Here is a 14,331-nt window from a genome sequence, read left to right on the forward strand (position 1 = left end):
ATAATGGATTTCACTTTTCATTTCCATGCCTTCCAACATTTCTCAAACCCCCTCTTGAGAACTAGAATCTTGCAGAGCTCCCATGGCACGTAGATCAAGGGACAGAGTTTTCACGCCAGTCAGTGTAGGATGCACCGACAAAGCTCAGTCGGGAGACCACAAGACTCTTAAGTTCAGGGTTGCAGGTTCGAGCCTCAACTTGCACAGAAGATTCCTGTGTCGCAGAAGGTTGGACTAGATGACCCTACGTGGCCCCTTCCAGCTCTTCAATTCTATGATTGTAAGGCAGTTTCTGAGGCTCCTAGAAACCCTTATAGGAAAATGATTGGGGAGACGGGTTGTATTTGTGGATTACTGATTTATAACTAAGGCTTTATGTAGATGGACTAAAAGTAACTCTTTGTGATATTTGGGGCTATGCTACAGCAAAGTAAAAGTCTAGCAGGAATTTTAAAAAGAGCAGTCGATGGGAAATGAATAAGAAGAAAATAGAAAAAAAATAAGGACAAAATGCTGAAATATTTAAAGTTTTTGAAATCTAAATTGGAAATGGATGTAATATTGAGCAGCAAATAAAGGATGAAAAGTGAAACATCAATCTGGTGGGGAGGGACATCAGCTTATAAATGTGTATTATTTGATGTTCATTTGTTAGAAATTTTGAAATGTAGTAAAAATTAATTGGCAAACAGGGGGGAATAATTGGGGAGGCCATCCTTGCCTTTCCCTCTCCCTCACACAAGCAACTCCCCCCCTTCTCTTCCTCTTTCCTGCCTCCTCTAATGAGTTTCCCAGGGAGGAAGCAGCTGATGAAACTGGGCAGCTCCTTACATAAGCTTTTCCTGCCTGCGTTATTGAGGTTGAATCCTGACACGACAGAAGTGCTGTTTTTGGGGGATGTATTGGGGAGTTGGGAATCCCTGGTCCTTTGTGGGGTAATGGTGCCCCTGAAGGACCAGGTGCACAGCCTGGGGGGCATTTTGGACTCATTGCTGTCCATGGAGGCGCAGGTCAATTCTGTGTCCAGGGCAGCTGTCTACCAGCTCCATTTGAGACCCTCCTGGCCTGCTCCCTGTCTCACCAGAGTGGTGCATGCCCTGGTTATCTCCCGCTTGGACTACTGCAATGCGCTCTACGTGGGTCTACCTTTGAAGGTGACTCGGAAACCAACTAATCCAGAACACGGCAGCTAGACTGGTGACTGGGAGCGGCCGCCGAGACCACATAACACCGGTCTTGAAAGACCTGCATTGGCTCCCAGTACATTTCCGAGCTCAATTCAAAGTGCTGGTGTTGACCTTTAAAGCCCTAAATGGCCCAGTATACCTGAAGGAGCGTCTCCAACCCCATTGTTCTGCCCAGATACTGAGGTCCAGCGCCGAGGGCCTTCTGGCGGTTCCCTCATTGCGAGAAGCAAAGCTACAGGGAACCAGGCAGAGGGCCTTCTCGGTGGTGGCACCCGCCCTGTGGAACGCCCTCCCATCAGATTTCAAAGCGATAAACAACTACCTGACATTCAGAAGACATCTTAAGGCAGCCCTGTTCAGGGAAGTTTTTAATGTGTGATATTTTAGTGTATTTTTGGTTTCTATGGAAGCCGCCCAGAGTGTCTGGGGAAACCCAACCAGATGGGCAGGGTACAAATAAGAAATAATAATAATAATAATAATTATTATTATTATTATTATTATTATTATTATTATTATTATGTGGGGCTGCCTTGGAAGATGACCCGGAAACTACAACTAATCCAGAATGCGGCTGCTAGACTGAGGACTGGGAGCAGCTGCCGGGACCATATAACTCCGGTCCTAAAGGATCTTCACTGACTCCCAGTACGTTTCTGAGCACCATTCAAAGTGTTGGTACAGTGGTACCTCTGGTTGCGAATGGCATCTGTTCCGGAGGCCCGTTCGCAACATGAAAAGAGCACAACCTGAAGCGCCGTATCTGCGCACGTGCGCGGCACGATTTAGCACTTGTGCGCATGTGTGAAGCACAATTTAGTACTTCTGTGCATGCGCGAGTGGCGAAACCCGGAAGTAACCCTTTCCGGTACTTCCAGGTCGCTGCAGGTGTAACCTGAAAGAACGTAACATGAAGCAAACGTAACATGAGGTATGACTGTACAGTGGTACCTCGGGTTACAGACGCTTCAGGTTACAGACTCCGCTAACCCAGAAATAGTACCTTGGGTTAAGAACTTTGCTTCAGGATGAGGACAAAAATTGTGCAGCGGTGGAGCGGCGGCAGTGGGAGGCCCCATTAGCTAAAGTGGTACCTCAGGTTAAGAACAGTTTCAGGTTAAGAACGGACCTCCAAAACGAATTAAGTTCATAACCCAAAGTACCACTGTACTGAGCTTTAAAGGCTTAAACGGCCAAAGATTGGAAAATGTTTATTGAATATATGGGGGGAAATTATGTACACTTGAAAACGTTGGCACCATTAAGATAAGTTCAGCAGTGTAAATAAGTTTTGATGGGTGTAATAATGGAATACTGAATGGTTTAGTTTATGTAAAATATGCAAGGATTTATGACATGCAAAATGAATCAGGGAAAGAGAAGCGGGGAAGTCATTGCTATTTTAAGGATGTTTGAATGAATATTCTAAATTGTAAAACAGAAAATGTAATAAAAATTACCGGTATATAAAAAACCTAAACGGCCTCGGGCCTGTATGCTTGAAGGAGCATCTCTGCCCCCATTGTTCAGCCTGGACACTGAGGTCCAGCACTGAGGGCCTTCTGCCGTACAAATAATAAAAAATTAACTATTAATACGTTAGCCGTATGCCCTACAGAGCGACTGGTGATCCAGATCCCAGGTGGGACCAAAGGCTTCGTCTCATTTTGGCCGACTCTTCCATTTAAAAGACAACAGGTGCCTCTCTGCTCCTTCGTCGTTCAACCTGATTGCACGTTGTTCTCTCAGTGTTCCTTTGTTCATTCATTTATCTATTTCATAAAATGTACACAACACTTGATTGTAAAAAGAAAAAAAAGGAAAGAAACCTTAAAGTTTATATAAACCAATAAGGGGAAATGGAGAACAGCGAAGAGCACATGAGAGAGGGCACAGCTGGTCAACTCGGCTGTGACCTGAAGTGTCGCATGCGCTGCAAAATTCAGTTGCAGCATCGACTGGATTGTGCTTAATGCCATTGTCAGCCTACATAATTGAACCATAAACAAAAGTCTTCTAAGTGGATATATATATACTAGAGCTGGGCCAACCGCCTGCAACGCAGGGATCTTTTGCCCAAGGTGGGACTCGAACCCACAACCCCAAGATTAAGAGTCTCATGCTCTACCAGCAAAGCTGTGTTAGCAACCACATTTTATTATTATATTTATTTATATCCCACCTGCTTCCCAGACAGGGGCTCAAGGTGTCTTACAAATAAAACAGAAGCAGCTAAAAACCTAGAGAGAGAGAAACAATAATTAAAAAGCCATTAAGTCCTAATTAGAATTAAAACTCTGTGTGTGTGTGTGTGTGTGTGTGTGTGTGTGTATTATTAAAACATACAGGTAATTAAAATGAAACTAGCATAGCACCAGCTCCCTCATTAAAAACAGTCAGTTCCCCAAAGCCTGTTGGAACAAGAGAGCCTTCACCCGCCTGCGGAAGGAGAGCAAGGAGGGAGCCAGTCTGGCTTCCCCAGGGAGGGAGTTCCTAAGTTGCCTGGGAGGAGCCGCCACTGAGAAGGCCCTGTCTGAGAGGGTGGCGGGACTGGGAGAAGGGCCTCCCCACAAGATCTCAGAGCCTGGGCAGCTGCTTTCTCCAACGTAGCATTTTTATTCCTGCTTTACCCTGGCAGGTGCCTTTTTGTAAAAAGCGGTTTGGTTGTCCCTGCAAAATTCAGAGGAGTGTGAATCTCGAAGGACAGCTGTGCTTCATTGGGCGCGTTGTTTTGGAAGGTACAGATCGGCTAGATTCAGGTTCAAATGCAGACTAAATTGGATTTCCCCACTGTCCCTGGTCTGGCAGGAGACCCATCCTTGATTGATCGCTGTTGCTAAAGATTCCGACTGTACAGTTCTATGATTCTATTGGAAAATTTAGTACTTAAACAAGCACTTTTCCCAATGTTTGATGTCTGGAGATGATTTTGGGGGAGAAGGGGGGTGGGCTTCCCTGCAGGAATGTTTCCAGAGTTCTCTGTTACCAAACTGAGGTTCTCGTGTGCATTTTTCTGGGCAGTGTTTTTAAAAAATTACCTTTTGGCGCCCTGTGTGGGTGGTGACCTAAACGTCCGCTGTCGTGGGAACGGCGTCACTGCTTCCTCCCATCTACTTAAAATTAGTTCTGATTGGCTATATTTAGTCCCCAGCGCTCAATAAGACAGAACAGGACCTGAAAAGGATTTTTTTTTTAAAAGCAGTGATTCGGAACCCACCGCCGGAAATGGAGCTGTTTGATTTGCAACAGATTTGTATATTTCAGGTCATAGAATTGTAGAGCTGGACTGGATACCCAGGGTTCATCTAATCCAGCCCCCCCACGATGCAGGAATCGCAGCTAAGGGAGAGATGTTGTGTGCCAGCTGCCCTGTGGTGCTGTGTTTCTACTTGCGATGAGTTTCCCCCGCTTTGGGGATCATGGAAGAAGAAAAGTCACTCACCCCCTGCTGTGGTACAGCCCCTTCTTGTCACCCTAAGGCTGTACCAGGACACAACAGATGTTTGTTTGTTTGTTTGTGATACTCTTGATGTTTGTATAATTGTTTAGTTTTCTTTCTAACTGCTTTGCTCATTTGCTGCCTTGGGTCAACTTTGGGAGGAAGGGCGAGAGAGAAGTTTAAAATAATAATTTTCAGGTTTTGCAAAGGCTCCACCACAAACGCTGCAAGAGGGGCTGTTGACTGCAAGTCAGGAAAAAAACACCCTTTATTCAAGGTTTATAACTGCTACATGTCAGGCCCTGAGTGCAGATTTCTACAGGCAGGGCTAGAGGACATCTGAGCATCTGAGACTAGGTGGCGGCTGCAGAGATGTTCTGCTGAAAGAATCACAACAGATAAAGGAAAGCAATTTTCCACACAGCGCAACGTTAAACTGTGGAACTCACTGCTGCAGGAAGCAGCGACAGCCAACTTAGATGGCTTTTAAGAAGGATTGCACTAATTCATGAAGGAGAGGGCTATCGATGGCTGCTAGCCGCAGTGGTGATGGTCTGTCTTCAGCCAGTCTCTTTGCATGTTCCTATGGAACCTCCCAGTCCAGGGGCACTCTATCTGGCTCCCCAGGTTCTTTGGGGTATTTGGCCACTGCGAGAACAGGATGCTGGCCTGGGTGGGCCATTGGCCTGATCCAACAGACCCTTCTTACGTTATTTTAATGCTCTGACAAACGGTCCTGCCCCACGAGCTTGAAAAGGCAAAATGCCACCCCACGCTTTCCATTTTCACTAAAAGTCCGGTTTTGGGGAAGGAAGTGTCTTTGCAAGAAGTCCATGTTAAATTGGGTAACCTGATTTTGCAGCACGTGATTGAAACCTGCAAAAAAACCCCAAAGGCCATTTGGAAGTTCCCTCATTATTAGGGCTGGGCAGGATCCGGTAACATTGTGATATATCAGCAGCTTAAATACTTCCGTATACTGAGAAAACACAATGTCTGGAAAGCATCTTGGCTGCTTCTTCCTCCCTATCTCAAATTGTCTGAAACCGGCATCTCGATCTAACGCCATACTGGTTTCAGACCATTTGTCAATATATCAACCCAGCTCTACCGTGTGTGTAAAATCATACATTTTTGTTTTCTTTACCCTACAAAGCTGCCTCCATCTGCCCCGAATTGCAATGGGCCGGAAAAAGATCCAGATTAGCCGGATTTTGGACCAAAGGAATCGGCAGGTAAGCACTTTTTTAAAAACAAAAGCCAAAAACAGTCTCTGTAGAGACTGGACCAAGGAGAGGAAGCCTCAGGCCCAAGGTCTGAATGTGGGCCCCCAAAGCTCTCTGCCCGGCCCTCGTGAATCTCCTTAGGCCACACCCCCTCTCCCAGCAGGGCTTCTTCAGCTGCAGCTCCTGCATTGTGTGGGGTTGGGATGGATGACCCCTGGGTGTCCCGTCCGACTCTGCGGTTCTGCCACTCTCCCCTTCCAGGTCACGTTCACCAAGAGGAAGTTTGGGCTCATGAAGAAGGCGTATGAGCTCAGCGTCCTGTGCGACTGCGAGATCGCCCTCATCATCTTCAACAGCGCCAACCGGCTCTTCCAGTATGCCAGCACAGACATGGACAAAGTGCTTCTCAAATACACAGAGTATAGTGAGCCCCATGAAAGCCGGACCAACGCCGACATCCTGGAGGTAAAATGCATCTTTACCTATTCGCTTTTCATGGAATCCTAGAATTGCAGAGCTGCAAGGGGCCCCCAAGGGTCATCTAGTCCAACCCCCTGCAACGCAGGAATTTGAAAGTTGTTCTAAATGTTTTTCTGCTGTTGTGTTTTAATGCTATAGCCCACCCTGCGTGCTGTGTTCACTAGCACCATCCACTTCAATGCACCCTTTCCCCCAAAACATATGCATTTTTGCATTGGTTGCAAGATCTCAAGGGGTGGCTGCGTTTTGGGTTTTTGTACCATTCCGGAAAGGGCAAATTTGGTAGGTTTTGGCTTTAAATGCAAACTGAACCGCTCACATTCCCTAGACTTAATGGAGAGAACAAACGGAGATATTGGAACGTTGCCAAACAGCGACATTCTGGGCACCTTTTCCCTTTATATCTCTTTGCATTTAATATATTATGTTATAACCTTGGAGGTCTGTTGGATAGGCCCCTTCTTAATTACTTAAGCATGCATTGATTAAGGCACTGCAAAAAATCAAATAAAAGCAACATCATTCATTGCATTCTATCGAGATACTTTTCCTGTTCTTGCTGTCTTATCCTTCTTGCACATTTTTGGGATGTGAACATCGTTTGCAGTTGGGGTCAGTATTATTTATGAGGAGGGTGGGCGTTTCTAGGGGGGGGGATTGTTGCTGATTGTTTGCCCCCCAACCCCAAAACTCCTTCTCTGTCGCCTGCACTCCGTAGACCCTGAAAAGAAAGGGCTTGGGCATTGAAGGTCCCGACCTGGATCTGGAAGAAGCTCTGGAGCCAGCGAGGAAACTGAGGCGACTCGGCGAGGGTGTGGACCTCACTCTGGCCCAACCCAAGCTCTGTGTGAGTATCAGCTTTTAGGGAGAGAATGGGCACAGGATTCAGACCATTGATATTGCCGACACTATCAGCTGCCTTCTGGGTTTCAGGCAACAGGCAATTCCAGCTCTGCTTGGAAATATTTATTTAAAAGCATTTCTGAACCACTACATGCTTTAAATACTAGGTGCTAAGTTATACTCAGAGTAGAGCCCTTGAAATCAATAGACTTCCGTTCATCATTTGCTTCATTTTACTCTATTCCCCATCATGCATAAACCACTTGATTGTAAAGACAAACACTAAGCAGGTTACAAAAGCAAAGCGAAACATTAAAATGACCCCGAGAAAGAGGCTCTTAATCTCAGGGTCAAAAAAAAAGGTTGGAATGGGCCAATATATATGTGGACTGGAGCAAGTGGCTTTTCTTCTTTAAGTCTTCAAAGTTCTTAACCTGGCTCAAGGTTGTCCTCTGAGCCAGCCAGATGTTTAACTGAGAATCAGTCACAGACAGTGCATTATTTGAAAAATAAGACTTCAGGGCCACCTGGCCCCAAAATGGCAAGTAGACTTTCTGTTTTGGCAACTGCAGCCTTGGTTTGAAGAGTCATTTGGCACCTAGCTTATATATCTGAGTTTCTAACAGTGCATGCAACAGTATTTATGGGTTTGCAAAAGCTGGACAATGCCTGGCTCCTTAAACCCAGAGCGCAGACTCCCTTGGCCTCCAGATCTGGCTGGTTGCAGGTGGGAGAACACCCCATCCGCATATTCCCCGGGTTCCGAGTTCAAGAGGCAGCCACAATTCTCAGCACCACACCTTTCCTTGGCTAAAACTCTTCGTTGCTCCATCTTCCTTTCAGTCTGCACCTTCCCTCTCCAGCCTGGAAGGGGGGTCGATGAGGACTCCCCCCTCTGGGAGCGAAGGTGGGGCGGCCGGCCCCCGGGAGTCCCCTCACCACCAGAGCCACCTGCCAGCCCTCCCCAAGCATGCCACCCCTCCAGTGCGGTCTCCAACGCCCCTGGGAGCAGGTAGGTTGCGACCGCAGCAAGAGACCTTCATGGGCTGGGATTGGGGTCTGGGGTGGATGCTTCCGAAACTCACCTGGGTGCACCAGGACCTGGGTTCGAATTGTCACCCAACCAGGAATCTCACGGGTTGGTTGGTTGGTTGTTGTTGGGATTGAAGGAGGGAGAGAACCACCTTCAGCTCCGTGGAGGGAAAAGGGGGGATATAAATGCAATAAATCGACAAACAAACATTTCTAAATGTTTTAAATAGCTGTTCAGCTGTTTTCACTAATGGTCTTGCTGTTTTTGTTTTGCACACTGCTTCAAGTTGCTACGTTTTTTAATTTTTATTTTATTCTGTGAACTGCCCTGAGATCTTTTGATGAAGGGCAATATGTTGTTGTTGTTTTTGGTTATTTAAAATCAAGCAGCATATAAATTCCATGAGATAAAAAAAGAATGTAGATCATGTGCTTTGATGATGATGATGATGATGATGATGATGATTTTAGCTAATTTTAATTATTTCCCCCCAATATTTTAAGTTGTTGCTCTTCCTGGTCTTTTCTTATTCTTTTTGTAAACTGTTCATTTAGAAATAAATTTTAAAAAGTTGTCCACTAGGACCTTAGAGACCAACTAAATTTGTTCTGGGTATAAGCTTCCATGTGCATGCCCACTTCTTTAAATACACATGCTCATTTAGAGTTCCTTTTCACAACCAAGCAGTATATGAATTTTACAAAATAGATAAAAAATGAAGTTCTTGGACAGCCCCTCACCTGTCTGCTTTTCTGCCCCTGCAGGGATGGGCTACTCTCTCTTCTCCCACGGCAACCTGGGTCGGGCGTTGTCCAGCAAGCCCCCTCCTCCGCTTTACCTGGGGGCTGACCCCCGTCGAGGGGAAGGACCCCTGTCTGCTGGCAGGAGCCCGGTGGTGTCGGCCGTGAGTAGATCGTGGCTCATGAGGCCCCCGTCTCCTGGGTGGGGCGCTTTCTGGGGGTGCCAAGGTTGGGCATCTGCCTGCAGTGGGGCGGGGGAGAGGCAAGATAAGAATAATAGAATCGTAGACTTGGGAGGGACCCCGAGGGTCATCTAGTCCAACCCCCTGCAATGCAGGAGTCTCTGCTAAAACATCCAGGAAAGATGGCCACCCAACCTCTACTGAAAATCCCCAAGCAGAGCCCACAACCTCCCAAGTGTGCGTTGCACTGTTCCACAGCTCTTATTAAACAATTAAACCCCCGTGTTGCAAACAATTATCAGTACTATCCAAGGCAACACGATGACCAAGTACAACAATGCAATATCAATATAAACTCTTTATATAATCTACACAGAATATTGAACAATATGAAAAACCAAATAAACAGAAATCTTATAAATCTCTGAAAGTCACAAAATGTGTACTCTTGATAGATTTTCTTGAAAACGTAGAACCAAATAAACATAAGTCTTATAAGTCTCTGAAAGAAGCAATGGGTCAGATTCTTATCTGATGAAAACAAGCCCTAAAGCTTTGTTTTAGGACGTCCAACGCTGCCAAAGTGGTCCGCAAACAGACGTAGTGAACAGTGATTCCGGATATACCCACTCTTTCGTAGAATTCTTCTTCAGCACAGCAGAAGGATACAGAAATGCTTCATAAACCCATCTATATGGTGAATGGCATTGTATAACAACAATATCTGTGGAACAGTGGTCATAAAGCTATGTAACCACTGAATCTTCTTTCATGTAACTTATAGCCATGGGTTCAAGTCCTCCCCTCCAGAGCAGGAGAAAACAAGCTTGCTCCTTCTTCTTAGTCTCCTCTTTTCCAAGCTAAACACACCCAGCTCCTTCAACTGTTCCTCATCAGGCTTGGTTTCGCCCCTTGATCATCTTGGTTGCCCTCCTCTGCACACCTTCCGGCTGGACACAGGACTCCAGGTGGGGTCTGACCAAGGCAGAATAGAGCAGGACTGTTACTTCCCTTGATCTGGTCACTAGACTTCTGTGGATGCCTCACCCTTTGGACAAGCGCAAACTCTTACATTTGTTCCTATTGATAAGCAAGGGGGCCACCACCTAATGAGTGCAGCCATTCGACATTTTCCACCTAGCCTCGCATTGTGTACACTAAGCTGCCCATCCTCATGATTCCACGCTGCACGGGGTCAGACCTGATGACCCTCAGATCCCTTCCAGCTCTACGGTTCTACAACTGATTTAATCTGAACCTAGGAAATTGTGTGCCTGGTGTTTGAGGCAGGGGATGTTCCCAGCCCTGCCTGGAAGGGCAGGCTCCACCCCACGGTGCTATGGTCCTTTTCCCCGTGGGGGACTTTGGTCTAACATTTCAGTGGTGCTCTGTGAGAGGCCTTCAGTCCCTGCTCCAACTTTGACTGGCATGACCACTGAGTGACACACTCCTGTGACCCTGGATTATCTCCCCGCACAGCGTTCCTTGTACCCTGGACTTCAGAGCACGAGTCCCGCCTTGTCTGCAGGAAGCACCTGTCTCCCAGGGCACGGGCTGCCAGGCTACTACTCCCTCTCCTCTAGCCACCCAGGTATGCTTTTGGTCAGCCAATCAGGCGTCATCTTGCTGAGGGCACTAGGGTGGGAACTGTGGAACTCCTGTCCTCAGGCCCAGACCTGTCCCCTAGTGAGCTTCTGGGAACTGTAGTTTGCCACCTCCTTCCTGAGCCCTGTTGGGGTGCAGTAAGCCTCCTTAAATCTCTCACCCAGCTAGCTCAGTATTGCTGACACAGACTGGCAGCGTCACTCTGGGGTTTCAGATCTCCCCAGCCTCACCTGAAGAGACTGCCGGAAACAGAACCCAGGACTGTGTGAAAAGCCACTGAACTGCAACTCTTCCCTTAAAAGTTCCCAGTGCTACCCATGTTCTAAATCATGGGTAGGCAAACTAAGGCCCGGGGGCCGGATCTGGCCCAATCGCCATCTCAATCCGGCCCATGGACAGTCCAGGAATCTGTGTGTTTTTACATGAGTAGAAGATGTCCTTTTATTTAAAATGCATCTCTGGGTTATTTGTGGGGCAAAGGAATTCGTCTTTTTTTCCCCCTTTCCAAAATATAGTCCGGCCCCCCACAAGGTCTGAGGGACGGTGTACGGGCGCCCTGCTGAAAAAGTTTGCTGAGCCCTGTTCTAAATAAAGACTGGAACAGAGGGAGAGGGAGGATGGATGGATGGGTGGATGGATGGAAGGAAGGAAGGAAGGAAGATTCAGGGCCAATTTGGAGAAAGGGGTTGGCCTGTAATTGTGGATATAATGGAGAAAACTCTATTCCAGAAGTTTTTAACGTGGGGGAATCCCCACCAAACATGAATAAATGAACTCAACTTTCCTCAGCCCTCCCAACATAATAGGGAAAGGGAGGGATTAATTTTTGCCAGCCTGACTGCTAATGACGAAAATCAAGATCTTCTTTTACCAGCCACTCAATATTCTCCGTGGAGGGGCTGCGTTATGTAATACATTTGAATGTTGAATTTGTTAAGTGCATGTCTAGAGTCAATGGATAAAACAAACACCATTAGATGTTCTGCTGGGTGCATGTTTAATGGTTATTGGATTTGGATTTGTTTAAAAACCAGTAACAGACCCTCCAAGTGTCCCTGTTTTCCAGGGACGGTCCTGGATTGACAGAAGCCATCCCAGTTTCTGATTTGATCCTGGAATGTCCCACTTCCAATGGCAAAATGTTGGAGGCAATGGTAGGATGTCCCCATTATCCTCGGAGAAATGTTGGCGGGTATGGAATAGGGCACCTGTATTTTCATCAGATAAATGTTGGCGAATGACCCTATTTTAATTGGATAAATGTTGGAGTGTATGAAATAAAAATTGGTTTAAAAAAAAAAAGATTTCAGAGCAGATAATAGGAAGAGGCTTATTCACACATTTCATAGTTAAACTGTGGAACTCCCTGCCACAGGAGGCAGTGATGGGCACCAAGCTGAATGGCTTTGAAAGAGGATTGGACAGATTCATGGATGGGGAGAGAGAAAGGTAAAGGGACCCCTGACCATTAGGTCCAGTCATGACCAACTCTGGGGTTGCGGCGCTCATCTCGCTTTATTGGCCAAGGGAGCCGGCGTACAGCTTCCGGGTCACGTGGCCAGCATGACTAAGCTGCTTCTGGCGAACCAGAGCAGCGCACGGAAACGCCGTTTACCTTCCCGCTGGAGAGGTACCTATTTATCTACTTGCACTATGACGTGCTTTTGAACTGCTAGGTTGACAGGAGCAGGGACTGAGCAACGGGAGCTCACCGTGTAGTGGGGATTCGAACCGCCGACCTTCTGATCAGCAAGTCCTAGGCTCTGTGGTTTAACCCACAGCGCCACCCGTGTCCCAGGGGAGAGAGCTACTGAGAGCTAATAGCCACAGTGGCAATGCTCCATCCCCACGGCAGCGACGCTTCCAAACCCCAGTTACTGGAAACCTCAAATGAGCATACTCTGGTGCTCAAGCCCCGGTTGTGAGTTTTCCTTTGGAGGCTCTGGCTGGCTGCTGTGAGGACAGGGTGCTGGGGCACTTCCGGTTGAAATTGAAATTGAATTGAAATACCTTATTGTCACTTGTACAACTTGTCTACAGTGAGATTCACGAGCACCCCCCACTCAGCTCTCTTAGTCTTAATTCCCCTCGTTTACTGACACACACACACCAAACCCCAAAGTCAGTTGCCCTGTTGTTATCTTTTACGGATAGAAGCTCTTCTTCACCCTGTTGGTGCGACTAATCGTGCTTCTATATCTTCTGCCCGAGGGCAGGAGATCAAGAAAGTGCCGGCCAGGGTGTGAATCATCCCTGAGAATTTTCCTCACTCTCCTGAGGCAACGTTCTTCTGCAATGTCATCCAACGGATTCACGGGACAGCCCATAATATCTTGTGCTGTATTCACCACCCTCTGTAGGCACTTCCTATCAGTTGATGTCAAACCAGCGTCCTACACTGTGATGCAGTAGGAAAGGACACTTTCTATTGTGGACTGGTAGAAGGAGAACATCAAATGTTGATTGACATCGTTCTGGTGGTCTTAAGGAGAGAAAGGCAGGGGTGCACAGCAGCAGCAGCCCACAGCCCGAAATATTACCCCCTCCGCTAGCCCACAGGAGGTTTCATGTCCCAGCTGAGATCACAGTTGCTTCCCTCCCGTCTCCAGAGACCCTCAAATCCTGACGGTCTTCTTCTTTCCCAAACATCTGTCCTGCAGAGTTTGCCCCTGGTGATGGACCTTCTTCGCACTCCTTTGGCCTGCAGGCAGGCGCAGTGTCCACTTGGCCGCACCGAGAGATGTCCGTCGCCTCCCACCCAGCGCTGGGGTAAGAGAGAACTGGGGGGGGGGGTCCTCAGCCTGGGAGAAAGGGCCTAGGCAGCGACCTACAACCTCCAAATACGCCTGGAAGTGCAAGTGTGTGTAACAGAGATACCCATATAAGCCGTGGGGTTATAGCCTGCTGAAGAGTCATTTACTTCATTCATTTATTGAAGATATTTATACATACTGCTACTCATAACAAGAAATCACAGTGTCGCCCACGGCTGCGTGTTTTCAAATTTCCTTTTTGTGTAACATATATAAAGCAGAGAGACCGATGACAACAGCAAACAAAAATCAAAAGGGTGAAAGCAAAACTGTAAAATAGGCACGCAGGATGAGCACTGTTGCGTGTGGGTTATAGTAGCACTGTCTGAGTAAAGGATATTAGTGTTGACTGATCCTAGCATTATCGAGTTGGAAGGGACCCCCAGGGGCCATCTAGTCCAACCCCACTATGCAGCAGAGTCCCATATTTGACAGGCTCGCGGCAAACATTATCTTGAGAAATGATGTGTATGTCAGAAAGGAAAGCCCAGCCATGTGAAAGGAGGTTCTAGCCATGTTGAAATCTCAAATTGCGCCTCGTGTTCTCCATTCTAGCCATTTCCCAGAGTGAGTGGCGCCAAGTGTCCAGCATATGATTTGGGGCTGTCTTCCATTGAGCTGCAATAGCTATTTGTTCCACCAGAATAATAGACAAGACCAGTCCTTTTCTCTCTCCCCTCCAATAGATTTGATTAAAGTTTGGAAAATATATATGCAAAGGTTAATATTAAACATCTGATATCTTTTTATCGAAGGTCAAAGAAAGTAATGTAAATAAAAACA

The 14,331-nt window shown here is 47.0% G+C and overlaps 1 protein-coding gene across 3 annotated transcripts in view; it reads left to right on the forward strand.

Moving 5' to 3' along the window:
• The window catches only part of MEF2B (myocyte enhancer factor 2B), a gene marked incomplete at its 3' end in the record, with an annotated part of 28,550 nt that extends 15,042 nt beyond the window's left edge, over nt 1–13,508 (forward strand). For 2 of the 3 annotated variants that reach the window (XM_080989163.1, XM_080989164.1), the window contains exons 2-8: nt 5,783–5,861; nt 6,114–6,317; nt 7,051–7,179; nt 8,019–8,187; nt 8,973–9,112; nt 10,610–10,721; nt 13,396–13,508. In XM_080989163.1, the coding sequence (XP_080845289.1) occupies nt 5,808–5,861; nt 6,114–6,317; nt 7,051–7,179; nt 8,019–8,187; nt 8,973–9,112; nt 10,610–10,721; nt 13,396–13,508 (921 nt within the window). In that variant the 5' untranslated portion in view covers nt 5,783–5,807. Of the gene's footprint in view, nt 1–5,782; nt 5,862–6,113; nt 6,318–7,050; nt 7,180–8,018; nt 8,188–8,972; nt 9,113–10,609; nt 10,722–12,084; nt 12,191–13,395 lie in introns of those variants that run through there. The other variant, XM_080989165.1, reaches the window with a different exon arrangement.
• Between the last annotated feature and the right edge of the window lie 823 nt (nt 13,509–14,331).

The sequence above is a fragment of the Podarcis pityusensis genome (genome assembly GCF_964106645.2).
Source record: "Podarcis pityusensis genome assembly, chromosome: 18".
NCBI lineage: Eukaryota > Metazoa > Chordata > Lepidosauria > Squamata > Lacertidae > Podarcis > Podarcis pityusensis.